The sequence below is a fragment of the Barbus barbus genome (genome assembly GCF_936440315.1).
Source record: "Barbus barbus genome assembly, chromosome: 12".
Classification (NCBI taxonomy): domain Eukaryota; kingdom Metazoa; phylum Chordata; class Actinopteri; order Cypriniformes; family Cyprinidae; genus Barbus; species Barbus barbus.
Window position 1 is genome coordinate 18,311,162 of NC_136740.1, and position 27,180 is coordinate 18,338,341.

Below are 27,180 nucleotides of genomic sequence, written 5' to 3' on the forward strand. Positions count from 1 at the left end.
TGGAACAGCATGATGGTGACAATATACTTTTTTCGGTGGACTGTCCCTGCCTGTAAGATAATGCTCATTTTATTTAATGTAACACAGGAATAACCTTGTATACTTAACTTGATACTGATTGGGATTATCTTTTAAAATAAGATGAATATTAACTTTTTTTCTTACATTATGCAATATCTTTTAATGTACAGATGTAATGTCACCTAGTAAGTGCAAAAGTAAAAAATAAAAGTGAAAACCGTTTAATGAAACACAAAACAGAACCTTGTAAAATGTTTTTTTAATTTACTTTTCTTTTTTTGGTTTCCTTGTCCCCTCTGAGATGACAGATTTACAAATAATCCCCACCCTTCTAAACCCGACCCCCACATAACCCCGCCCCTGACCACTCCCCCTGGTGGAATGGGATGATATGAGACTAGCGAGTCTGGATCTTAGCGAGTCTGAATTTAAACAAGTCTGATTAAATTAAAAGTCTGGAACGGTACAGTACATGAATACAGATTAATAAGCACATGTAACATACATGTGCAGACACACTCACACGCGCACACACACACACACACACACACACACACACACACACACACTGGGCAGCTCTGTTGAGGACTGGAGTGAAATACCACAGGTTGACTGCAGGTTTGTTCTTTTTTCCCCTCCATGATTCCACTTGCTCGCACTTAAGATCATAATAAACTCAATTTGCTTTCCAACAAAGAGGACCACCAATGTTTTTTCCTACAAAAAAGGGACTTGGGGAGACAAAAACGTAGGGCAAAAAAAAAAAAAAAAAAAATCTTTTTTAATTTAGACTAGACCCACAGAGCACAAACATATTTACAAGCTCCAAAAACAAAAGTAAAAACGCTCCTCTTCATTCCCCACCCCAAAAAAGCTCAGGGGTTCACCTTCTCACTTTTTTTTTAATCTAAAATAAAAATTATGAAAATAGACGTTGCGCAGGCAGCGGCAGTGCCGGGTGGGCACCAGCTGACTTCTGGGTTGGATCTCGATACGGTTGTGACATCACAGCTCGTCCCGGTCCCTGAGGATGGTGTAGCGCGTCTCACTGGGGGCCAATTTCTGGAAGGAACTCTCTGGGGGATTACTGACCAACTCTCCATTCTCGTCCTGCTGGAACACACACACAAACAGGCAAATAAATAATCACAAATCACCTGGATCTGTAAAGTGTCTGTTTACACAGTCATTATTTTGAGAAGCACAGCTAGATGGATGTGTTCCTGTCAACAGATCGCTAAGCACCGAGGCCACCGGGTTCATTCTACTGCATCTCCATTCAAATGTCAGCACGTGCGTTTCATTCAGTCATAGTCTTAATTAATGTATGCCTGCATTAATTAGTCTAGATGAACATGTTCTTTTCAGAGGATTTGGATCAGGAAGTGTCCTGAACTCACAACCTGAGTAAAGTGCCTGTCATAATGGGGTACTTTAATCAGCCGAAAAGTGGACAACACTGATTTTGAGCAAAATGTCATCTCGATATGTACAGGCCAAACAGAAGCTGATTAACTAATATCGCATAATGATGCGGTGTTGTGCGCAATCTGTAATTTGTTAATAATGGAATGTGAAATTACAAGCATTGATACTAAGTGTAGTTTTACACAGTACTATTCAAAAGTTTGAGGTCAGTATTTTTTTAAATTAATAATTAACTTTAATAAGTTTATATATATATATATATATATATATATATATAGCACGCACTTTTCCATAGCTCAAGGATGCTTAAATTAATGCTTTTATTCAGCAAGGATGCATTAAACTGATCTAAAGTGAAGGAAAAGTACTTTAAATTGTTACAAATATTTTCTATTTCACATAAATGTTGTTCTTTTGAACCTTCGATTTATGGAAGAATCCTAAAGAAATGTTTCTTGTGCACCAAATCAGCATATTAAAATAATTTCTGAAGGATTATGTGACACTGAAGACTGGAGTAATGACTGCTGAAAATTCAGCTTTACCATCTCAGGAATAAATCATATTTTAAAGTATAATAAAATAGAAAACAGTGGTTAAAACAGTTGTTGAATTGTTAAAATATTTCACAATATTACTGTTTTTGTCACTTGGTGACCATAAGAGACTTGTTTGCTTGAATACTCAACAGGTCTGAAATTATTTTTTCTGAAATTATTTGTGATTAATCTCACCTAACATTAAAGTTTTTATAAATACTTTTTATATTGCAATAATTTCACATGCAATCTTCAAGTTAATGTTGAAACATAACAGGGATGCAAACGCATCATGGGTGAAAAAGGTGACAAAGACATGCAACCCCCCACAAAAAAAAAACACATTTTTTTAAACACTTATACAATATTTAAAAGCCTTACTATTTTTAACTTTACAGTTGTGCAGTAAAATTCACAAAAAAAAAAAAAAAAAATCACTTTTCATTCATGGAGATGATGAAAAAATGTGCAAAAAAACCTTGTGGAAAACAAAGACTTTTGAGGACGACAATTACATGAAATTACCATTATATCCAGTACATGGCAGCAGAGGATCACTCAACAGCTCAGTTGCCATTTCCATTCCCTAGTTTTCAGGTTTTGATTTTGAATTTATTATAAAATGGTGATTATAACTAATTTTAGTACTGTACTGAAGTAGTATAGCAAGTATAATTAAATAATAATGCATTAAATATTTTTAGATTTATTTTAAAAACAACATTTTTAAAAATATTACCTTAAAAAGGACACATCAAAAAGAGTGTTTTAACTGTAGAAGCTGCTAATTCAGCCAACACAGACTTGTTGCTGTTGTAGTTTTGTTACTCTGAATTTACTCTGCATCACTTAATGCACAGCTCTATTTTTGACATCGGTTTGTCAGATAGATCGTTCCGCCCAGGGCAGTTACAACTGTCAATCATAGCAATGACTGAAGGAACAATTTAGTAGATTCACTCATGTAATTTTTACACTCGCGTTTCTCACTCTTGAAACAGTATACGTGGACGTTCGGTCCTCTTAGACAAACAAAACTTCTTGAAATTGTCAATGGATTGTGTAGAGATTCTAGAGAAACAGCAGGGGCCTGTACCATGAAGCCGGTTTAGCTGGCTAGCCAGGTAAGTTTCAGCTTAGTTTGCACCAACTCTGGGTTTTAGGTACCATGAAAGTGGTTTGGCTTTTAGCAGTGTTCATCGCCATAGTAACTTACACTCCACAGCTAACCTACCTAGAGCAGGTTATGTTCTGGTGTAGAGATCGCAAACCTAAATTTGACCAATCAGCTTCAGGCAAAGTGACACATCTCTGACGCAATACATAGTAAAACATTTTTAAAGATAAAATCATCTGATTTTTAGAGATTTTTTATTATTTATATAATTATTATACCCTTCATCCATTACACAAGCCAGCAGTTTAATAGTAATTATTAAGCTTTTATTTTAAATTAATATAAACATATAGACAATATGCAATATAAATAAGTTTTAGAATCAATAGCTGTAAACATGACTACATATTTGTTTAGATTTTTAAGTGTTGTTATATCTATAAATATATTATAAACTTAACGTTTACTTGCACTTATATGGGTAGATTGTTTCATCTTGCTGTATAAATGTTTAAATTCTTCATATTGTTCAATATTTCAATCTTTGGTAGTGAATCGCACTGACTCTCTCACAAGAAGTGAATCATAGTTTCAAGGCATGTGATTGGCTGCTCATTACTGATGTCACACATCCATGTGCACGCGCTCCATTAACTCAGGATCTAGCCCGAGTTGACAGAGAAAGTTGATGATCAGCTTCATGGTACCAACAAAGCCGAATTGGACTGGTTTGGTTTTGTCAACTCAAAACTAATCCTGTAACCCTGAGTTTGTTCAGCCACCATCATGGTACAGGCCCCAGAGCTCTTATAGCGCAACTGACCGAGCTTACTCATGTGAAAACTCCTGATAAATCAATGACTAACTACACAATCAATCTCTTATCTACATCGTGTGTGTACATTTTGTCTCTCTCATTATATTAGATAAATCTGCAAGCGTCTAGAACTCTGTAAACTTACGAAAACAAAAAATTATTTCAGAGGGGATTCTTCTGATTAACCTACAGAAAACACCTCTGACTGGCCATTGCTTTCAACAGAGATGCATGTGATTGGCTAAAAACTTTTTATGACTGAAGGCAAGTATCACTGATAGCAATACTGATGCCTCTATGAAACTGACCATTGATTATAGCTATTCGACATTAAAGTATAAATGAGAGCTATCAATTTTATAAAGATTTTATAAAGGCACACAATTACAGTGTCCATGATTGATAACAGCCATCACAACCAAGATTTGTGCCTAATTTGATTACAAACTGAAAAAGCATTTTAAAAACGATGGCAGGTCCAACTCAAATCACTCTTATAAATGAAAAGCAATCCCTTGCAGAAGCTGTGGTGAACTCTGACCTGTCCTGGAGTGCTGTCTGTGGGGTCTGGGCCGTGATGGAACTCTCTGTGCAACTTTCCTGAGTGCAGGTCCAAAACAAACTGCCTCAGCTTTCCTGGAACCCTGTTCATACACACAAGGCATCATAAAACAGTCCAAAAAACAAACAACAACACGAGCAGCATCATTGATTTAACGAGTGAACAGATAAGACCTCGAGAGAGCCGACAGTCTCCAAAACCACAGCATTTTAACAAGATAATGACATCATCTGTAATGCCCCAGACGCCACGACCCCCTGGACAATCAGCTGTATCAAAGACTGACGAGAGGCAGGCTGATAAGGCCCTTATTGGATAATAGGATATACAGAGTGCTTAATAAAATAAGGCATGCGCTGAATTATGATGCTTTCTGTCATATACGGCCTCTGGTGTCATAAATAATTATAATGCTGTAATAAAGTAGTAATAACAGTTATAAACCTATGAAAACTAAGCTACTATGTTCACACACATTACAGCTATCATCAGTCAGGTGTTGCTTAATTAACTGGAGTAACAGGCTGAGAGATGAAGCCCAAAGCCGTTCTCTATCACTCTCTCAGTGTGTGTTGCTGTGGCAAAGTCTACAATCGTTGTTTAATGGGTGTCTGGAACAAGAGATAACCTGCAGAAAGGAGGCTGAAGGAATCACTGCAATAAATACACATGGACAAGTCCAATACTTACGCAAGGTCGCTGAATTCTGGGAAGACATACATGTGGCGGAAACTATCGATGGCAATTACAGGGCAGTCGGCAGGGGTCTTCTGAATGTGCAGCAGAGGGTGCCGGAACTTATCGCAATCGGCATGAAGAAAATTGATAGAGCCTGAGAGAAAAGGTAAATTTAGTCTAAAATTTGTGCCTAAAAATGTCTAAACATTATTTTTGGCCATCAAAACTGCATTTGCATCAGGGATGTGAAAAAATTTTAAAAACCGACTTGTTGGTGGGTTAATTATTCAATTTAATAATACATTACAGTTAATTTATTAGTCAATTTTAATGGGTTAGTTCACCCAAAGATGAAAATTCTGTCTGAAAATTAATTACTCACCCTCATGTTATTCTAAACCCGTAAGACCTTCGTTCATCTTTGAAACACAAATTAAGATATTTTTGGTAAAATCCAAGTGCTTTCTAACCCTGCATAGACAGCAACATATCTACCACTTTCAAGGCCCAGAAATATAGCAAGGACACTGTTAAAATAATCCATGTGGCATCAGTGGTTCAATCGTAATTTTATGAAGCTACTAGAATACTTTTTACTTTTACTTATTATTGTTTACTTTGCACACAAAAAAGTATTCTTGTAGCTTCATCAAATTAAGGTTTAACCACATCAGATGGACTATTTTAACAATGTCCTTACTACGTTTCTAGGCCTTGAACGTGGTAGTTCTGTTGCTGTCTATGGAGGGTCAGAAAGTTCCTGGATTTCATCAAAAATACCTTACAAAAAAAATAGTCTTATGGGTTTGGAACAACTTGAGGGTGAGTAATTTTCATTATTGGATGAACTATCCCTTTAAAGGGATTCACTGTCAAGCCATCCCAGATATACATGACTCTTTCTTCAACTGAACACAAATATTTGTATAAAAATAATCCATTTATATATTCCACATAATGGAAGTGTACATGACCTCCGAAGCTGATGCCTTAAAAAAAAAACACATAAAACAAACACAGTGGTAATCCATACGTGATGAATCAATGTTTTTTGAAGTGAAATAAAAGGGTGTGTTTTTAAACTATAAACCATCATTACCGGTCAACTATCTTAAGAGTGTTCACATGATGTAAACAACATTGCATTGTGAAAGTGTTGGTCCTATATGCTTCTTCTCTGTCACTTTCACATCAGCTTACACCATGCTTCACAACATACTGTGGTTATGTCAAGCGAACGGACCTTTGACAGCTGCCCAGAAACCATAGATTGTGGGTTAAAAAGGTCAAACACACTTGTATTATTTAGGCTTACAATACTTTTGGGAGAGGCAGCACTGAACTCAGTACTATAGGGAACTCAGTTCTAGGAACTAGCCAGCATGGTTGTTCCTAGAAAACCAATTTCCCCCTCGGGCCGTTTGCCTGGTTGCATTCACACTGGCAGTCATGACCTAATGGTTAGGGAGTCAGACTTGTAACTCAAAGGTCGAGGGTTCAAGTCAACTGGTGAATGGAGGACGCTGAGATCAGAGCTGTTTTTGTTGTGTGTCTTGGGTTTTGTGATAATCATGGAGATGGAATGTAAATGCACAATTTACACAATTGAAAGAGCATGAAAATCTGACTGAATCTCCTGTGACAACTTAGTCAGTTTAACATATAATTGAGGCTGAGAAAAGAGCGCAATGCTACAGACAACAGGTAGCTAAATGCCATTATCGCCATTTCCCATGTTCGTGGAGTAAATATTTTTAAAAAGGCTGGGGTGTTTCATATGTGTTTGGCCAATCAGCATACACTTACGTCACTGGTAGTTCCTATAGAACTGTTTCACACCCTAGTCTGAAGTATGAGCTAATTAATTTCCACCAAACAGAGCTCCTAGAACTAAATACGTTCCTAGTTCCTGTGCTGCGAACATGCCAAAAAGTGGGTACTTCCGCCAATAGTTCTAGGAACTATGTAAAGGTTCCTCCAGTGAGAAAGCCCCTAATGTCTTGAAAAGCAATGTTGATGGTGTGAGCCGGTAAGAGGAACCCTGCAATACATGACTCTATAGCCAAAGTGAATACATTTAAAGGTGCGAGTTCTATGAGTGGCTTTTATTAATTGTTTTAATTAATAATTTTATTAAAATGATTAAATATTGACCCGCCCATGACCCTTTCCGATCCCTATGCATACCCTTTTCACTGATAAGCTGGCGAGCCACTTCTTGCTGAAATTTCTCCAGACTATTTGTGTCATCCTTCTGATGGAAGAGGATCAGGAACGGGATGCCCTCCTCCGTCAGTTCCTTCACACACACACAAAAACAAATTGTAATCACAGTTGAACACAGACAAGCAGGGCGATACAAACAGTAAAAAGTCCCATTTCTGTTATACAACATATTAGCACTGATGGAACATTGCTCTGATTTGAGGACCAGAAACAAATGCGGTCTAATGAGTTTTGAAAGTGTGTAGGATGTTTGGTTGAAGTGCAGTTAGGCAGAGGTGGGTCAGTGGAGCAGATTGTGGAGAATCTGCTCTATCACCGAGCAACAGAGACCGAAGTTATTCAAAACATGCGGTCAAGTAAATCAAAGAAAAAACCCACACCCACTAAAGGACATGTCATGCAGACGACTTTAAAGCACAAACATACTTGAAACGTACACAGTGAGATGTGCTTGAGTGTGGGAAAAGTACACTGAGGGGGAGGGGACTTTTCTTATGCAAATGATGAATTTGACTGTTAAGATGTACACAAATAACAAATGCGGACAAAAAGTACTCACAAAAAGATATTTTGAGAAAGAAAAGCATACCTCTCCATTTTCAAATGTGATTTCTCGGACTAGCGGCACACACTTGTCCTGTGTCCAGGCGTAGCTGAGGTCAAAATTTGTGAGTGAGCCCATGTAGACCATGTCAGGAGCATTCTCTCCCATTGGCTTATAAATAATATTATCACCACTGAACCGCTCAGGCTTAGAAACTTCCCTGTAAAAAAAGAGAAAGGAATACAAAAACGAGGTAAAATTGAGGTAATCAAGTCGGATTTAAGGCAAGGCAAATATTTTAACTAGTTGACATCACCATATTTCCCCAGTTGACTATTCACAGTACATTAAGAAAACTTTTATATTACAAATTTTCTCTAATGTTATGTGTAAATACGCAAACAATGCATCATCTAATAGAATTTGCATTAATTTGCATAAATCTCAAGTACAAAAATCAGAATCTCAGTGCAGAGGAAAAGATATGTATTGTAACTGAAATCTACATACACAAGTATAGATAAAGTGTACTAAAATTAACACTTAAATGTGTATTTAGGATGTTTTCTTTCCACTAGTCTGAAAGAATACGTGTTATGGAAGCAAAATAGCCCAAAATCTCAAAACTGATCAGTAGTGTCTTGCCATAGAGAAACAGTTCACCCAAAATGAAAATTCTGTCATTATTTATTCTCACACTATACTCAACATTTTTAACCTATATGTTATACAAAAGGACTGACACTATTTAGGAATCATAAAAGTAGTCCATATGATTTTTTGGTCATATTTCAAGTCTTCTGAAGCCATACGGTCACTTACAACTGTACTGTTGATGTATGGAAAAGTGCTGTGTAAAGATTGTTAAAAATGGTCTTTCTGTTCCATTGAAAATATATCTCCACAAAGGTTTGACATAACATGAGGAGGAGTAAATGATGACAGAATCTTTTATATTTTACCACTTTCAAAGCCCAAGGTACTGGGTCGTCCAGTGTTATTTCACTGGAAGTTCGAATTATGACAAATTAATAAAAAATAAAAACATGAACAATTCACCCATGCATATAATAAAATCACTTGAATTATCACGCCATGCTAACTTTAAGTATCTTAAGTGCTTCTCTTACCCAAAAGCTGCCAGGAAAACACAGTCATCTCTCAAGATGTTGGCCACTTTCTCATAAGTATGGTAATTGTCAGAGTCCCTTTTTTCAAAGTAACCAATGATGGTGCGTCTACTCCTCTGAAAGAGAAGGAAGAACATTAAGATGACACAGCGATCATTCTTAGTCACTATACCAAAAAGCACTTTGGATAGACATTTTAAATGTGCTACAAAAATAAAACAGCATTGTGATCGTGAAACACTTACATCTACAGTGCTGATTTCCTCCAGAGTTTCTATTGCTTTTATTGGATCCACTTTCTGCTGGCGGATGAAATCAGCGATGGCGGTCACTGACCTTTGACCTCTGTATTCTCGCTTCATCATCATCCCATTCCTGAACAGTTTCAGTGTGGGGTATTTGCTTATCCTGTAGCGCTGGGATATATCAGCTATCAGTGGAAACATAAAAATAACTCAATAACTCTTTTATATCAGCTAAACTACCATTCAAAGTTTGAGGTTGGTAAGAAGTTTATTAAAGCAGATTCTTATGCTCATATAGTCTGCATCATTTAGTTGATCAGAAATACATTAAAACAGTAATATATTACTATATTTTTACTATTGTAAAAGTGGTTTTCTATTATGATGTATTTTAAAATGTAATTTATTCCTGTGATGGCAAAGCTGAATTTCCAGCAGTCATTACTTCAGTCTTCAGTGTCACACAATCATTCAGAAACCATTATAATATGCTGATTTACTCAAGAAACATTTCTTATTATCAATGCTGAAAACAGAAAAATATTTTTGTGGAAACTGTGGTCGACTTTTCAGGATTATTTGATGAATAGAAAGAACAGCATTTATGTAAAATAGTCTTTACTGTCATTGTTGTTCAATCTAATTCATCACTGATGAGTATTAACAGCTCTAAAAAAAATCTTACTGACCCCATGCTTTTGAATGGTAGTGAACGTTATAGATGGTATTTGAATATCTAAAGGTGTTTTTAAATCTATGAAACCCAACAGAATGAGGTGACATTACATTTTTCCAGTCACACTTAATTCTCTTTGCTTTCTAATACACAGTTTTAGGACCGAAATGTAGAAAAAACTCTTCAACCTTGGAGATGCTTTGCGCTTTGGAGAACAAAATATGGATCGATCCATGAATTTTTTGTTTTTTAGGTTATGAGGGAGAAAGATCAAAAGGTCAGAGGTCGTGGGTAGTCTCATTTTAAAGAGAAAGATGGACTCAAGTCAAAGTACAGAGCCAAAAAAGGGGTTAAGAACTAAAGAAAGTAGAGAAAAAAGAAAGAGAAGGCAAGAAAGAAATGGGGGAGGGACTGAGACATGAAAGTCAATTGATGTGGGGTGGGGGGGTACTCCAAAGCCGATCGGCTGAAATCAGTCATGTGCGGTCTCTCTCGCTCACACACACCCACACTGTGGGGTATCTTTGAGCCGCCTTGACTTCACAGAAGATGCAGTTTTGTCATTAAACCATCAAACACTTTACAAGACATCAATAATTCTGTTTAATTTGCTTTATCTCAAAGGCTAAACCAATGTGTGTGTGTGTATAAACTCACAGTGCTGGTCACAGTCCACCCGGGCAAACACCACCTGTGTAGCGTCTGGATATTCCTCCCGCACTATATTCGATGCCTCCTCAAAGATGGGGTGGAGCATCTGACTGAAACGACACCTGCAGAAAATACACACAAATAAAATGAGCTAAGAACTGGGTACAGATACCTTAAATTATGAGATGCTAGTGCAAGTTTTTCTTTTCTAGATGGATATTTCAGGTCTGTTCAATAAAATGTAATGTAAGCCAGGCATAATATAAACCACTTCATGGTTATATGAGATCCCACTACTTTGCGTTTTGTTTAAAGTGTATATTTCATGAATCCTACAAATGTTTTAGATTTTTATTCACTTTTTGACCATTTTACTCTTTTAAAACAAATACATTTCTTGAAGTTCCATGACATTTACATTTACATTTATTCATTTAGCTGACGCTTTTATCCAAAGCGACTTACAATTGCTATATGTCAGAGGTCGCACGCCTCTGGAGCAACTAGGGGGTTAAGTGTCTTGCTCAGGGACACATTGGTGTCACACAGTGGATTCGAACCTTGGTCTCTCACACCAACGGCATGTGTCTTATCCACTGCACCATCACCACCATGAATAATAATAATAATAATAATATATTACTACTATTATTAAAACTTTAGATCCAATAAATGCTCACGACTTCTTTTAAAAATAGTTTTTGCCATTTTAAATAGTTCTGTTGTATAAAAAATATTAGTAGAAATATATGACCAATAAAGCCATTTAAACAACAATAATAATATTATTATTATTATCTAGGGGTGTAACAAGATATCGTGTCACAATATATCGCAATACAAAAATGCAACAATTGGGTGTTGTTCACCCAAAATTTAATTTTTAATTTTATTTTAGGCTTTTATTCACATATAAACAATGATCCACATATAAAGAGCATATCAAATATTAAATTTGAACTTCCATGTGTATTGAAATTATTATTAATACATTAAAACTAAAATACATTATACAATACAATATCAAGGGCGTAGGTTTGCTTTCGACATTGGTGGGGACATAAACCGACTACTTGTGTATCTTTCCGCGTCTTTCTATCCGTATGTTTTATATAGGGCGCTAATGATAGATAGCGCTTTCTCTTTCCGTTTTCTCTGTTTTGTCAAACAAACACCACTTCATTCTCATCGATGCAACTCAGTTAATTCCTGAAGTGGGCTTTTATATGAACTGTTTTGGACTGCTGTCTTGAATTGGGTGCAATACCTGTGAGTTCTAAACATGGCTGCGCTTCTCGTCTGGTGTGCGACTATATTCCACACATGTATTAAATGTGCGCCCTTGAAAGCGTGCAGTTTTCTAACGTATTTGCTTTAACTTGTTAGGTAATATCAATGATATGACGTTTCAGATGCGTCTGAAATGACAAAAACATATATATATTTTTAATTATTTGATCAAAATATTGCTAGGGACAGTTTGGTAGTGGCTGGATATTGGTAGGGACACGTCCCTAGCGTCCCCCCCTAATTCTACGCCCCCGTACAATATATAAAACATTTTAAATGTATGTAGTCAAGGACAGAATACAAGGATACATTTCTAACAATTCAGTACTTTAGCTAAGCAGAATCAGGAATATTTCTATTTAGGTTAATGAACAGTACTTTTTGCTAGCTCTTTATTATACGTCCTAGAAGTAATAATCCAAACAAAAATAACCCATAACATTTTATTTTTTAACACTATAGTTTTGTAAGTATATTGTATTGTGATATCAGTATTGCGTATCAAACTGAATTGTGTATTGTTAATAACATCATCATCAAAAAGCTTTTTGTTATTTCATCCTCCTCAGGACAAGTCAACTTAGTTAAGTATTGTTGTCATCTACCCATACGGGGAATCAGCACACAAAGAAAATCAACAACTCTCATGACCCTTTCTAACCAACACACATCTGGAACACTCACCAGTCTGCATAGAAGTTGACTAGAGCCACCCCTGCATTGTCTGTGGAGAGAAACGTGTGGTTTAATTTCATCTGATCTACAATGACAAAGCACCATTAGATAACTCACACCCACGTTCATGACACAGGTGCAGCAACTGTCTGATTGAAACCACTGATGAAACAGCCTCTTTCAAACACTCAAAATAAACAGGGTAAGAACTCACTGAGGATGTCATCGATGTTTCCAGCATCCAGACTGGTGATCTCTCCTCGTCCTGGAGTATACAGACCCGTTACCTGCCAACAACACAGGTGGTTCATCGGTAAACTGTTGGTATGTCAGTAATAACAGTAACAATGATAAACCATTATCATTGGACAGTCATACTGATAATCTATAATATCTTTTATACAAAACACCTGCTTTAATGCACGGTCCAAAATGAATACTAGACAAGACTTCAGTTAAGAAATAAATGGAATAAGATGAATTATAAGTGATGTAAGCGATTCCAATATAGATATACAAACTAGGGATGGGCATTTTTGGCAATTTCTTATTTCGATCATCGATAGGTTTCAAAAACGATTAATTGAGTACTCGGGGGGCGGGGCATGGCCGTAATGAAAATATCTGAAGACTGTTATGAAAATGAATGTTAAAAATAAAAATATGACATGAAAACATGAACACGATTAGATGTTAGATTATGATGCAGCAATGTTATTAAAATAGCTGCCTGAGGTGAAGCTGACTTTATGCCAATAAACTGAAACGCATTCTATGACACTTCCTATGATATTAATCAGATAACTTAGATACATAACATAAACATAACATTACAACTTGTATTCTGCACAAAAGGATGCATATGCCAGTGAACTTTAAGTTACGCTCTATAGCGATAGCGCTCCCGCCGTGACGCGCTTTCAACAGCGCGCTGAAACACGGGTAAGGACAGAATTCACTACAGATTTCACATTCTATAAAGTTCTCATTATAATGCTTGTCATAAATGTTTATGGCAGATTTGTGCTATATTTTCATCTACATTATCAAGTGATTCCTAAAATCGCCTGCGTGTTTTCGAAGCCATACGAAGTACGAAAACAATTTTAATGGAAGTATGCCTACTGTTGAACAAATATGACGGAAAAAATCACTGCTGTATTATTATAGGATCAGTATTTTTGAAAAAGAAACATCTAAAAGCAATATGACCGTCTCAAATAACTCAATATCGGGCATTATATTTGAGCATGAAACTAAACACTGGTAATATGCAGCGCATTCAGCTGCATGTAAATAAATGTTAATATCCCAACGCATCCTATTTTAGATTAATCAGATATGTATGTAGCTAACGCAGACATCACTACTTGACTTCAAAGCCAAGCTTCTCTCTCTTCTCTTGAACCGTATGCTCTTGCAAGCTAAACAATCAGAGCTCAGGGTGCCGCCCAAAGTGCTGCTATAACCAATCAGATTATTTTCCCCCCCACGATCATCGTTTTCATGATCGGTCATCGCTGTCACGGCCGAGTACTCGATCGCTGTTGCACATCCCTAATACAAACGGTCTATTAAACATCTAAACATTAATAATCATTATTACCATAACTGTGTTTAGAACGCCTATTTTTGTTCTTTTACAGAACTGTGTGTGGATATTTGAAATATTCCTCGTATCAAGTCAAGTTACAATACGGAGATTTGGGGAACAAAACGTTTTCTCCCTTCACAATTTCTTATATTTTTTGCTTACATGAAAATATATACACATTCTTTAGCCATGTCATATCATTGGTTTGTCTGATATATGTCAATACACAGCATTTTTATACTAAATTAATATTATGACCTTATTTTTGTAATAACACTACTGCATAATGTACTTTAATATTTAGAGCATTTCAGTCATATCTAAACACATATTACTTCGACTTAGAAATGTTACATTCATAATATAGAACTTAGAAATGTTATAACTTAGAAATGTTATATTCATAATATACATATTATATGTTTACAAGTTCAGTTCATAAATGGTGTCTTAAGATATATGTGGATTACGCATGCACTTTAACTGACATGAGTAAAACACACAATAACTTCTTTTATCACAATTAATTGCAGAAAAAGTTCCATAATTGTGACCGACTTGCCTTTCTGTAACATAAAAAAAACAACGTAACAAAATGTAGTTTGGACTTTTGCCATTTTCTTTAGACATGTGATGATAGTCTGGCTGATTCTAGGTGGTATGAATAATCTAGCAAATATATGTTTTGTGTTATTACTCTGAAATGATCATATCACATTCACTGCCAAAGTTCACTGAAGCTAAGTAACGTGGCTATCTAACATATGTGATAAATGGGTTTGATAATGCCACGTGTTAAAGAGGCTGGTTGGATGTGTCTGTTACATTTCACTACATCCTGTTTGACTCACTGTTTCAAAGATAGCCTGAAGACAGGTATAATGCTATACTCTGGACATCTTTCCCCTCCTTAAATAAACATGGTGAGACAGACTAACTTGACAAGCACACTGTGAACAGCAAGACTGACTGCTATGGAATCAATTTAATGCCATATATAGTTGCAAGAGAATTGAAGCATTGCAAAAGAAAATAAAGGTTTGCAAACAAAAATGAAAGTATTGAGAAAAATAAATATGCTTTTTGTAAACAAAAATAATGAATTGCAAAAGAAAATGAAGTATTGCGAAAAAAAAATTAGTTTTGCAACCAAAAATAAAGAATGGCAAAATATAAATGAAACTGAGCAAAAGAATTGATTTTGCAATACATATTTTCCATGGCCATATCCACTAATTTATTTGCAACGCTGCTTTTATTTTGCGTTTCAGTCAAGTTTGAGCTTGCGATACCGTTTTTCCCTTTGCGCTTCACGTTTCTGCGCGTCTCACTTTGTGGCACTGTTTTGACATGGGGGTGGAGTCAAGGGGTGTGTACAACAGGCCTGGGCATGCCTCCCTGGAAGTGACGTCATCGGCCCGAGACACAAATCACAACTGATCCAGGCACTGTCATTGAGCAGAGGCATGCGGGTGGATCGTTTCTTTTTATTCACTAGCTTTAAAACATGCATTTTTCATTTTTATTAACTTTATTAACAAATGTGTGTATTAGCAGCGTTTTCTCAAGCTAAAGAAGTTGTTAATATGAACATCTGCATTATTTTTCTCAATGTGCACACTTTTATAGCATTAAAATGTGTATTGTTTCATTTGGTTAACTAAATGTGTATTAACAGTGCTTGTTTAAAATCTCTTAACCTGTGGGAGGACGTCAGCGCACAGCGTTCTTGTTTACATTAGTTCAGAGTTACTGCTAGTTTTAATGTAAAAGAATGCAGTTAACTTCATAAACTATACATCATTAAAAAGGTCTAAGACTCAAGCTTCATATCGATCTCGACGTTTTTCATTTACATAACTCCCGGCATAAATTAAGAAATGACTGTCACTGGAAGATTCAAAAAACGAAGCTTGAGTCTTTTTGGTTTAGGTGCAAAGGGAAAAACGTATCGCAAGCTCAAACTTGACTGAAACGCAAAATAAAAGCAGCGTTGCAAATAAATTAGTAGATATGGCCATGGAAAATATGTATTGCAAAATCAATGCTTTTGCTCTGTTTCATTTATATTTTGCAATTCTTTATTTTTGTTTGCAAAAAGCATTTTTATTTTTCTCAATACTTTCATTTTCGTTTGCAATGCTTCAATTCTCTTGCAAATATATATGGCATTAAATTGATTCCATAGACTGCAAATTATATGATGCAGAGCTCCTCACACTAGCTGTCTTCAAGTGCATGATCGAATACTAAGACTTATGTAAAAAAAAAAAAAAAAACGCTCAGACTTCAATAATATCAAACACACACTGAGGCATATGTGATCCTCCTCAACAAAACTGGCATCTGCCTAAATTCACTGGCTAATCTCTCAGTGAACTCAAGTCTCCAACTGTCACAACACAGCCACAGAAACAAAACAAACACATGGCTCCACATGGGCTGATCTCAACCGCTCAGATCGCAAAGTACAAAATCACAGCTAGACCCAACATATGGCGTGTTGTCGGTAAACAAATTTGGACACATGCATATCCATTTCTTAACGAGATTCATCACAAAGACTTTCCCAGCTCTAATATAAGGAGTTTCTACTCAGACAAACAAACAGGTTTGATCAGCAGGTTCTATAACTTCTTAACATTTTTTAGAGTCCAGTTCCTGAGTATTTTTCAATTGTATGCTGCAGTCTCAGTTCAAAGGTAAAGCTGCAAGCACAGGGTTGTTGAAAGAATTAAAGTCAATTCAATACAAAGAATGACAGCTACATTAGTGTCCACACCAATAAAATTCAAAGAAAATTTAATACAATTCAGTAATATTATTAATTAGTTAATATAGTTATACCAGTAGTTATCGTCCTTGGTGTGAATATGCCTTTACTTTTATATACGTTTCACCAACGTAAACATTTTGATTGCTGTTATGTAAAAATTACTTTTATTTAGAGATGGCATGAATTGAAAATTCACCCTATTTATTTTCTAAATGCATGTTATAGATGTTTTCTTTTTGATAATCTGTTACACTCCAGTGTACGTCAGAATATGGAAGAAATGATCAAAGTGGTGTTATGTAGCTAGCCGAATGTGCGAGAATGACTTGTAATAGCATTTATTAAAATGGGTGGAAATCCCAAACAAATCAGTAATGCCTCACACTGTTTTTCACCCTTGTCAGGCAAAAGTGGGTTTATGTATTTATTGCTATCATGAAGTCGCTTTGAAACAATATCAGAGTGAGTAATGAACTAAACCAGACGATTATGCACTGTGACAACAAATGAGTTGGGATTACAAGCATTTTAACTCATGTTATTAAAATGGTTAATAAAAGACAGACAGACAGAAGCTCTCAGGGGTCAATCTCGAGCTAACTACCTCTGCTCTGAGGCGATAGATATTCACAAATGAAAAAAAAAGACCAAAAGTCAAAACTTAATCATGAACATGAACCAGTATGTTGGCCCAGCTAAAGTACAATCCAAGAGAAATTAAAAGCTTGTTTAAATGTACCACACTGGCAGCAAATACACCGCTGCTGTGGTTTTCACATCATGCTGTGCAGAGCCGGTCACTTCCGGGTTGACAGCCAATAGGATTCGGCCACAACAGAGTAGTTCACCAACCGGTTTCTTCTCTGCGAAGTCGGATGAAATGAATCCCAAAATATCCCTCTCTTTACTTTAGGACTACAAAGATCACCGTTGACACCTGAAAATTCTATAGTTCCTATTGTAAAGCCGATTTCAAGTGCTTAATTCATTTGTTAAAGGACTTTCCGTGTTGCATAGGCTCACATTAAACGCTGTCTGCGGAACTTCACAATTATGAATGGGAGTAAGATACTGGAAAGCCCCTCAAACATTTGTTCATTCCAACAAGTTACATTTATCATTTAAACCCCGTGTAAAGTGCCTAAACTTGCATTGTTAAAGACGTGGTGCCTTCTTATTCATCAAAAACTCCTTTATTTGTGTCATTATCTACACTTGAGAACAAAACTCTTCTGGCCCTTTCAACACTGTATTTGAAGCTGCTTAAAATAAAGGTTGTATGATTGAATGACTCTTAGTTTGCTTGCAAACACTCGAAATGAATCATATAAATTGGCATGTTTATATGAGAGTGTGGTTGTCCATTAAATGGGAATAGTTGGCCAACAGACTATAAACCCTCAAAACATCCCACACTTGCAGCTGCATCATGACTACAAGTCCGGTAACTCTAGTAGCTGGTTAGCCACATTAGCCAGCTAACCTACATCGATCACAGGCCATTAAACCTATTGACATATTCAGAAGTGACATAGCTAAAGTCGCCCGTTGTTCCAAATCTGGAGACCTTATTATAATAACCTGTTAATTACCGATGTAAATCAAGAGCATCACATCCAAGTCCATAAACCCCTTCCAATAGCTAGCGTTATATGAGCTAGCTATTGCAAGTAAACCTGGAGAAGTGTTTCACTGAAAGAGCGCGGGATTACTCAGCAACATACCAGCAGGAGGGTGAAGTAGTGCAGTTCGGGAGCGGGTATTATTGATGATAATTTCATTGTATAGTGGTGTTGATTGAGGTTGCGATGTTGTTGGATCTTGTCAGTCTCTCGACACCACCTCCTTCTCCTCTGCTGCAGGAAACAGGCGTACCGTACGGCCAGGACTAACTGTGAGTCCGGGTTTTCTGGAATGGTGGGAAATGTAGTTTCATACTGGGACGGGAGTCGTTTACTTACTTACTTTACTTACTTTTGTCATTTAGCAGACGCTTTTGTCCAAAGCGACTTACAAATAAGAAAAAGTAACTAAAACTAAAAAGTTACAACTCTATAAATACTATCTACCCACATATTTAAGAAAATAAAGAAATTGAATAAAATTAACACATGCATATAACAACAACATTTCAATAATAAACATATCAATGAAAAAATTAAATAAAAAGCTACTACTATCCCTGCCCGGTGGAGTCGCACGGTAGAGTCGATGGTCTTTACACTCTTATAGTACTCTTTTACACTCTTTAGTCAACTAGGTTTTGTTTCTTATAAAACTACAAATCCCTTTAATAGCCGAATGGTGAGAATATGGCCTATGGTATTTGTAGTTTTCTTTACATACGTGCCCAGATGTGTTTGCGGTGTCAAGATATTTTGGAGTATCATTGACCAAGAGCGGGACTGAAGTTACGAAAAGTATGAAAAGAGCGATATTACCGCAGTGCGTTGGAAAAGTTTGTGATGTTTAAAGTCAGTGATGGGAATTGTGTTTCACATTGAATGTGGTAAGTTGCATCATCGTTTCCCAACTGTATAACGGGGATTTTATTGTATTTAGCATTCAAGCTACATGCAAACACTTTCAAAATTATACATTATTTATTGTATGAATCACTGACACAGTCATTTGTTGAAGTATTATTACAGCAGTTATGCAACTATGTTTGCATTTGTTAAAACTGTTTAACTATTTGCAGCTTGGACACAAAGTGTTCATGAAGATGCCAGTGATTTCTGCAGCCGATTCATATATTTTACTTTGTTTTAGTGATTTATCTACCAATCCAAACCCACCACATACAAGCTAATTAAGCAAACTGCCAACACCGTTGTTGTTTAGGCACTGTGTATTTTAGTTTGAAAAGGTATATGAGGTGGTAAAATTATAGTTTTTGATTCTGGTAGTTTTAAATATGCATATGAAAGAAAAATCACAAATGAGATCCTAAGAAGACCCAGTAATGTGTCTCATTTAGAGTTTGAAAAAGGATCTCTACAATGAGTTGAATTGATTTGCTAAGGTTTGAGATATCAATGAACTAATACAAATGGCATTGATTTATCCAAACATTTTAATATTTGAGATATTCCAGATTCAGCATCATAATGTTACTTTCTGTCAACAACTGACTCATTTGTGCCTCTTATGATTTCTTCTAGATGATTTTAAAAGAAATATGATATAAAGTTGATATTTAATTGACACACAACAGAGAACTTCCATTTAATTTCAATTAAGTTTTTCAATTAAGGTTTTTAATTATTTACAGCATATATTTCAAACATGGTGTGCACCAACAGACAACCAGGATGTTTCAATAAAAATTAATTGTCACATGAAATTTCTGTTAATCTTATCATATAATATTATGTAGCTGTCAGCTGAGTTGTTAAAAAAAAAAAAAAAAGATTTCAAATGTCAACGTGGGCTTTAGTTTTTTTGCAATTTTACTGTTTCTTGCAAGGCTTCAGTGGTGTTTGACCATTTTATGTCAGTACACTCCTATAAGTCGGCCTTGGCATAGAGCACTGGTAATGTTTGGCACAGTAGGTCAGAGCAGGTGGTTTGTGCTCTGTGTGTGAGTGATCCGCTCTCTCTCCTGCAGAACACTAGATCAGAGCTACCAGGGGGATCTGCAGCTACGCCAAGCCCAGCAAGGCTTCACTTAGCTGGGTAACATCTGCTGAGGCCTCCCCTGCCTCCTGGACTTCACCATGGTAAGAGTCAGAAAGAACTGTGCTGAGATTTAGAAGCGATTATGAGTATTGTATTTAAGAGTTTTAAAAGTATACTTTAAGTTTTTGTCATATAATTATTGACATAACATTAGTTTTTAATTTTATCAATAAGAAACGTTGCTGAGAGTAGAAGCTTGCATATAACTGACGCTGAGATTTCCAAGCTAAAAATAACTCTTTTTGTGTATTTTTTCACATTAACAAGATTTATTTCATACATTAAAATAGCAGGCGTGAAGGTAAAAAGCTGATAATAAAAAGGCATACAAGAACCAGAAGATTTCAGCTTTTAGCAAATTTCATTTATCAGCTATAATTTGTAATTTGGGTATTCTCATTCTAAATCAGATACTGTTCTCACATAAGTTAATATATAGCATTATATATATATACATATGTATACGCCTCCTTTATGGTTGCATGCATTGCTCAGGTGTGGTGTCAAGTGATTGGTTGGGCTATTCTAGCAGCTTTATTTTCTTTCTCTGAAACTAATTGAGAGTTTCCTTGGGGTTTTTTTTTTTGGATCGTTGTTTTGCTGAAATGTCCACCCTCATCTTCATCATCCTGGTACTGTAGGTATTTGGACTGAACCAGCTAATATTAATTAGTATTAATTAATTACTGATAGATTTCAGCTGGTGTCTTGGCTTTCCATGCCTTTTTGCCCCTCCCTTTCTTCATGTGTTCAATATTTTTTCCCTGTGTCATTCCATTTTATTACACATTAATTCATTTCCTAATTTCTATTTATTTATTTTTTCTTTCTATTTATGGATTACTTTGGTCGTTACCGACATCTGGTGAAAATTTCAAGTCACCAGCACTTTTAGAAATATATTTACTGAGAAAAATGGTGACATGTTCAATATTATTCAATACTTATTTTACCCGCGTGTGTGTGTATATAAATATATATTATACATATATTATATTGCGTTTATTCAGACGTCTTTACGAGCACATGAAACTGAACACTTTTCAGACGGGTGCGGAAACGTTACCGGTGACGAGGAGCTTCAGTAGAACATCAGTGAACTGCGGTCAGATGAGATGTTGTCTGGCCATATGTTAGTAAAAACTATTCTTCCTGTCCTGCCAGCCGTTATACTGTGCTCTTAGAGCATGCTCTTCAAGTGCACCACGCACAAATGTGCCGGCGCACACTCTGTTAGGCTATATTAAAGCGCCCAAATGAAACTATGAGTGTGCAATGTCGTCAGTTAAGTCATGAAGTTACAAAAGAAGGCCATTAAAGCTGCCTTAAAACTGTGCATGCAAGTATTTCTTATTTATGATGAGTCACATTCAAAGCAGTGTCAGATCCGCATCAAGTTCAGCAGCGGCAGTTTTTAAAGTAGCAGCCAAAATAACCTAATAACCAGCTGCTGTGATGTCTGTTAATCAAAGAACAAAATTAAAAAGAGCAAATCCATAACTTCTGTAGTTTTACTTTATATTTATTTAATTTAGAATTTAGTGTTTGATAACTTTATTAAATTAGGCTATATTTTTTTTTGCTGAAGGGCACAGGTAGCTATATGACATTTATTATAATGGGGTTATGTGAAGATTGTTTTAAGTTCACTTAAATTAGAAGTTATTTTTTAAAGTCTAATAAATGTTAGATTGATAGCTCTTAATTATACTGTAATGCTGAATGGAAATAGTCAATGGTTAAATATTAGGCAAAAATTCATAGAGACATCAGTTGGTAGCAGTGATACTTGCCTTTAGTCATCAAAAAAGATGGCATTAACCGAATATTAAAAATATACTTTGTTGTTTGTACAATAATTTGAAAATTGAATGTGAAATTATTGCAATATAAAAGTAAAATTAAAAACTTTAATGTAAGGTGGGATTAATCGCGATTAATTTCAGAAAAAAATGTGCGATTTAATTCTTTTTTTTTTTATCAATTGACAGCACTAATATATATATATATATATATATATATATATATATATATATATATATATATATATATATATATATATAAATAAATATATTATAAGATCATATACATTTATATTTATATATACATATTTTTATATTTATATAATCTATAAACGTTATTATATATATAAAAGTATGTTTAAGATACAAAAAAACATAATTACTCTTATCAAACTTATCAAATTACATTTAGAATAGAATAGACACTGTCCTCAGTGGTGGTGACATCTGACAGACTCTGGCCACTTTAGTCTGACCCTTCTGGGCCTTTACCCTCAGCATGTACAGTATGAATCAATGGCCTCCATGTTGAATGTGACCCTTATATTAATATTTAATGAAGTGAATGGTAAGTGAATGTTTCTGAGGGAGGCTTAGCTCTCTCCAGGGTTAAGTGAGCTGTTAATAATTGATGATGTGCTGATTTTTATGGTTCTTTGAGCGTGTTAATAGAATAATGTACTTACTGACTGCACGGATAGAATAATGCAGTTAACTTGTGTGTTTTGTGAATAATGTAATTAGCATGTGTTCAAGGGGTCATTGCTGAGGTAGACAGCACTCAGATACACACATCTACATGAGGGACCGCAGTATGTGTCGGTCATTGCTTTCTAACCTTATAAACACCCAACTGATTCAAATCTTTTCATCTTTTTCATTTCCACTGTCTCTCTCTCTTCTCTTTCCCCCCCTCTCTCACTCTCTCTCATTGATTTTCTGTTTGTTTTTCAATCACATTATTTCCCGCGCACAGCGGTGTAGCCAACGGCTAAATGGCCCCTCTCCTACTAATTGGACGTTTAATTAGATCACAGATTTGGCCCAATTAGTTGCTGTAGGGAGGAGAGGGGATAGCCTGGGGGGCCGTGTGTGCCTTTGCGTGCGTGTTTATGTGAGTAGATGGTGAAGAGAGAAAGCGAGGAACGGAGATACAGAGAAGGGGGAGCAAGAGAGAAAGAATGGGAGGGTGGAAAAGAGATATCTCTGTAGGCTGCCTCATTAGAGATGTCAGAAAGGGTCTGCCATAATACTTCCCCCCTCACTATGAGTCTGGCCCCAAGAGACCTATCAGAGCAACCCAGCCCAAGTGTGCTTCGGGGACTCAGACCGTGCCTTCTCTCAGTCTTAGGTTTAGTTCAAATCACTGCTGTCCTGCCTGACAGAGCCACCACCAGCCTCAGTTTATCAGTGACTAATGCCATACCTTCATGAAAACAGACTAAGGACATTGGGTCTCATTCACGAAACATGCGTACGCACAAATTTTTGCGTGAAATGTGCGTACGGACGTTTTCACGAATAAATCATGATTCATCAAAAACTTTCGTACTAAAATTTATTCTAAATGTACGAAAAAATTCAAGAACAACTTATACCACACGTACGCAATAATCATGTACGCCCAGGGCCTTATAAGCATGTATAAAGAACCCCACATATAATTAGATATGTTATGTACAGGGTGGGTGAAAAGTAACTAGACGTTAAAATTGATTATAAAGTATAATTAGAGGTCCAATTATATAAATATACATATATATAAAATTAGAGGTCCAAACAACAAATCACCTGATCTATCCTTATATAAATTGTGATTATTGTGTCTCACCTTGTGTTTGGAGACATGGCACACTTGGTACTGCTTGAAGACATTGCGGCGCGTGCTCTAAGGAGAGAGCGCGTCTTTAGAGAGCGCACAGCAGGGGCCGTGCCCCCCCCAAACGAGTTACTGTGCCTCCCCACTTTCCATCCTCTCCCCTCCTTGCTGAACGCGATCGATTTTGAAAGTTAAAGTACCGATAAAACAGCACACATAAGAAAGCAATTGAACGCTTTAGCGAGCGTCAGCAACTGCATGCTCTTCACGAAAACACCCCCCCCACACACAACGTTATTTGTGCCCCTCCCCCTAGAAATTTAAATGCCCCCCGATGGAGGTGCCCTGGCGCCGGCTCTGGCGCACAAATATGTTTGCTGAGATTGACGAATGGCTGTTCAGTTGCTTTTAAATAACACATTTTTTCTGGCTTCCACCTCCGACAGCAAAACCTCACGTTCATTATCACGTTCAAGTTATTTTTCTTTGTCTTTTGTTTCGATGCCATAATTGTCTTTCTCTAGACGAGTGCCGCTTTGCGGAAAGCCCTTATATCGAGCTGGTTTGGGCGTGTATTATGCTAATCACTAACCTCGTGCACACGGGCGCTCTTTTAGAAGACTCCAGATTCACTAACAGAAGAACGAGTTTAAGAACAAGCTCATGTACGTACGCACGTGTTGTGAATTAGGTGGAAAGTTTTCGTGAGAAGTTAAAATGTGCGTATAAATACGAAAAACGTACGCACTTATTAGTGAATGAGACCCATTTTCTTTGAGATGGCACTGAACTAAAAGTTAAGTACAAATTATCATGTCAAATATGCAGCATACCATTTGCCTCCCATCAGCTCTTTGTGGTCTCATATATAGAGGTCCTAAAGCAGGGCGTGAATGATAGGGAGTGCCTCCACATCACTGTGATTGGCTGATTACGCTGCCAATTAGAGGATGGCCATGTTTACAACTGGCCTACAAAATGACAGAAATTGCCTGAATAGGTCAAACTGGTAAAAATGAGTAGCAGTTGAACTCATTCAGGGCTGCGTTTCCCAAAAACAACTATGGTCGCAAGTTCCGTCATTACCAATAGAGTTCAAGTCAAGTCAAGTCAACTTTATTTATATAGCTCTTTTAACTATGTAAATTGTGTCAAAGCAAATGCACAATATCAAAAAAGGAAAATAGTGTATCAGTAATGTAAAATTCAAAGATTAAAAAAGATTTTCAATTAAAGGCATTTCATTATTGAATTCAGTGATGTCATCATCCAGCTCAGTTCAGTTTAAATAGTGTCTTTGCAATCAGGTCGACGATATCGCTGGAAATGAAGTGTCCCCAACTAAGCAAGCCAGAGGCGACAGCGGCAAGGAACCAAAACTCCATCGGTGACAGAATGGAGAAAAAAAACCTTGGGAGAAACCAGGCTCAGTCGAGGGACCAGTTCTCCTCTGGCCAAACGAGCCAGCAGTTCAATTCCAACTGCAGCAAAGTCAGATTGTAAGGGCTCAACTGGTTCCAGTGGTCTTTCCCGATGGCTGTCTAAGTGGCGGGGTCCTCACTGGGGATCTGTCTCTGGCGCTCATCTCGGTGTCCTGGTCTCCGCTGACGTTCAGGGCTGTAGAGGTCGTCTCTGGGTGCTGAGCCACCATCTGATCTGGATACGGACTGGATCTGGTGGCTACGGTGACTGGGGATATGTGCCCGGGCACATCCAGGTGTCCGGCCTCCGCCGACGATCAGGGCCACATACATCATCTCCCGGCGCCGATCCACCATCTGATCCGGACACGGACTGAGAAACAGAATAGAAACAGACAAATATTAGCGTAGATGCCATTCTTCTTATGATGTAACAAGTACATAATGTGTTATGGGGAGTGTTCCCGGTTCCAGTTGATCTAATTAATGCGGCCTAACAAACCTTTAACAGATTTGAATAATAGAAGTGTATTAGTGTGTTATGTGTAAGCCAGGTTAAAGAAATGTGTCTTTAATCTAGATTTAAACTGACAGAGTGTGCTCGCTCAAGTACTGAGGAGCTAAGCCATTCGGGGCTTTATGAGTAATTTTAAACAAGATTTTAAAATCTATACGATGTTTGATAGGGAGCCAATGCAGTGTTGACAGAACCGGGCTAATATGGTCGTACTTCCTGGTTCTAGTAAGGACTCTAGCTGCTGCATTTTGGACCAACTGTAATTTGTTGATCAAGCGTGCAGAACAACCACCCAATAAAGCATTACAATAGTCTAACCTTGAGGTCATAACCGCATGAATTAGTATTTCTGCATTTGACGTTGAGAGCATAGGTTGCAATTTAGATGTTTTTGAGATGGAAAAACGCAGTTTTACAGATGCTAGAAACATGTCTTTCAAATGAACGATTGCTATCAAACAGCACACCTAGGTTCCTATCTGATGAAGAAGAATTGACAGAGCAGCCGTCAAGTGTTAGATAGTGTTCTAGGTTATTACATGTGGGGTTTTTAGGTCTGATAATTAACACCTCTGTTTTTTCAGAATTTAGCAGTAAGAAGTTACTCGTCATCCAGTTTTTTATATCGACTATGCATTCCGTTAGTTTCTCAATTTGGTGTGTTTCACTGGGCCGTGAAGAAATATAGAGCGGAATATCATCAGCATAACAGTGAAAGCTAACACCATGTCTCCTGATAATATCTCCCAAGGGTAACATGTAAAGCGTGAAAAGTAACGGCCCTAGTACTGAGCCTTGAGGTACTCCGTACTGCACTTTTGTTCGATATGAAACCTCATCATTCACTGCTACGGACTGATGGCGTTCAGATAAGTATAATTTGAACCATGCTAATGCACTTCCACTAATGCCAACAAAGTGTTCTAGTCTATTTAAAAGAATGTTGTGGTCGATAGTGTCAAACGCAGAGC

The 27,180-nt window shown here is 36.7% G+C and overlaps 2 protein-coding genes across 3 annotated transcripts in view; one reads left to right on the top strand and one right to left on the bottom strand.

The window, feature by feature from the left end:
* Positions 1-163: 163 nt before the first annotated feature.
* Positions 164-18,859, bottom strand: LOC306878185 (endoplasmic reticulum resident protein 44-like). 2 transcript variants are annotated; one of them, XM_079430370.1, is made up of 11 exons: positions 18,694-18,859; positions 12,814-12,886; positions 12,609-12,648; positions 10,641-10,756; positions 9,308-9,492; positions 9,063-9,178; positions 7,978-8,152; positions 7,350-7,461; positions 5,175-5,316; positions 4,464-4,566; positions 164-1,134 (listed from the first exon to the last, which is right to left on the bottom strand). In XM_079430370.1, exons 1-11 carry the CDS (start codon positions 18,748-18,750, stop codon positions 1,027-1,029), a joined length of 1,227 nt encoding a protein of 408 aa, XP_079286496.1. In that variant the 5' UTR covers positions 18,751-18,859; the 3' UTR covers positions 164-1,026. The 2 variants fall into 2 exon arrangements, with proteins under 2 accessions (XP_079286496.1, XP_079286497.1); XM_079430371.1 differs by having other exon boundaries at positions 164-1,131; positions 18,694-18,836.
* Positions 18,860-19,321: 462 nt separating this feature from the next.
* The window catches only part of LOC306877915 (inversin-like), a 36,005-nt gene continuing 28,146 nt past the window's right edge, over positions 19,322-27,180 (top strand). Inside the window, exons 1-2 of the mRNA XM_079429954.1 lie at positions 19,322-19,478; positions 20,580-20,691. Of these exons, the coding sequence (XP_079286080.1) occupies positions 20,689-20,691 (3 nt within the window). The 5' untranslated portion in view covers positions 19,322-19,478; positions 20,580-20,688. The remainder of the gene's footprint in view (positions 19,479-20,579; positions 20,692-27,180) is intronic.

What these genes read in the sequence shown, in the direction of transcription:
- LOC306878185 (XM_079430370.1), bottom strand. Translation starts at nt 18,750, where the DNA reads ATGAAATTATCATCAATAATACCCGCTCCCGAACTGCACTACTTCACC. An exon ending in AGGAAATCAGCACTGTAGAT is followed by an intron (nt 9,179 to 9,307) that starts GTAAGTGTTTCA and finishes CTTCTCTTTCAG; the next exon opens with AGGAGTAGACGCACCATCAT. An exon ending in CCAGAATTCAGCGACCTTGC is followed by an intron (nt 4,567 to 5,174) that starts GTAAGTATTGGA and finishes GTGTATGAACAG; the next exon opens with GGTTCCAGGAAAGCTGAGGC.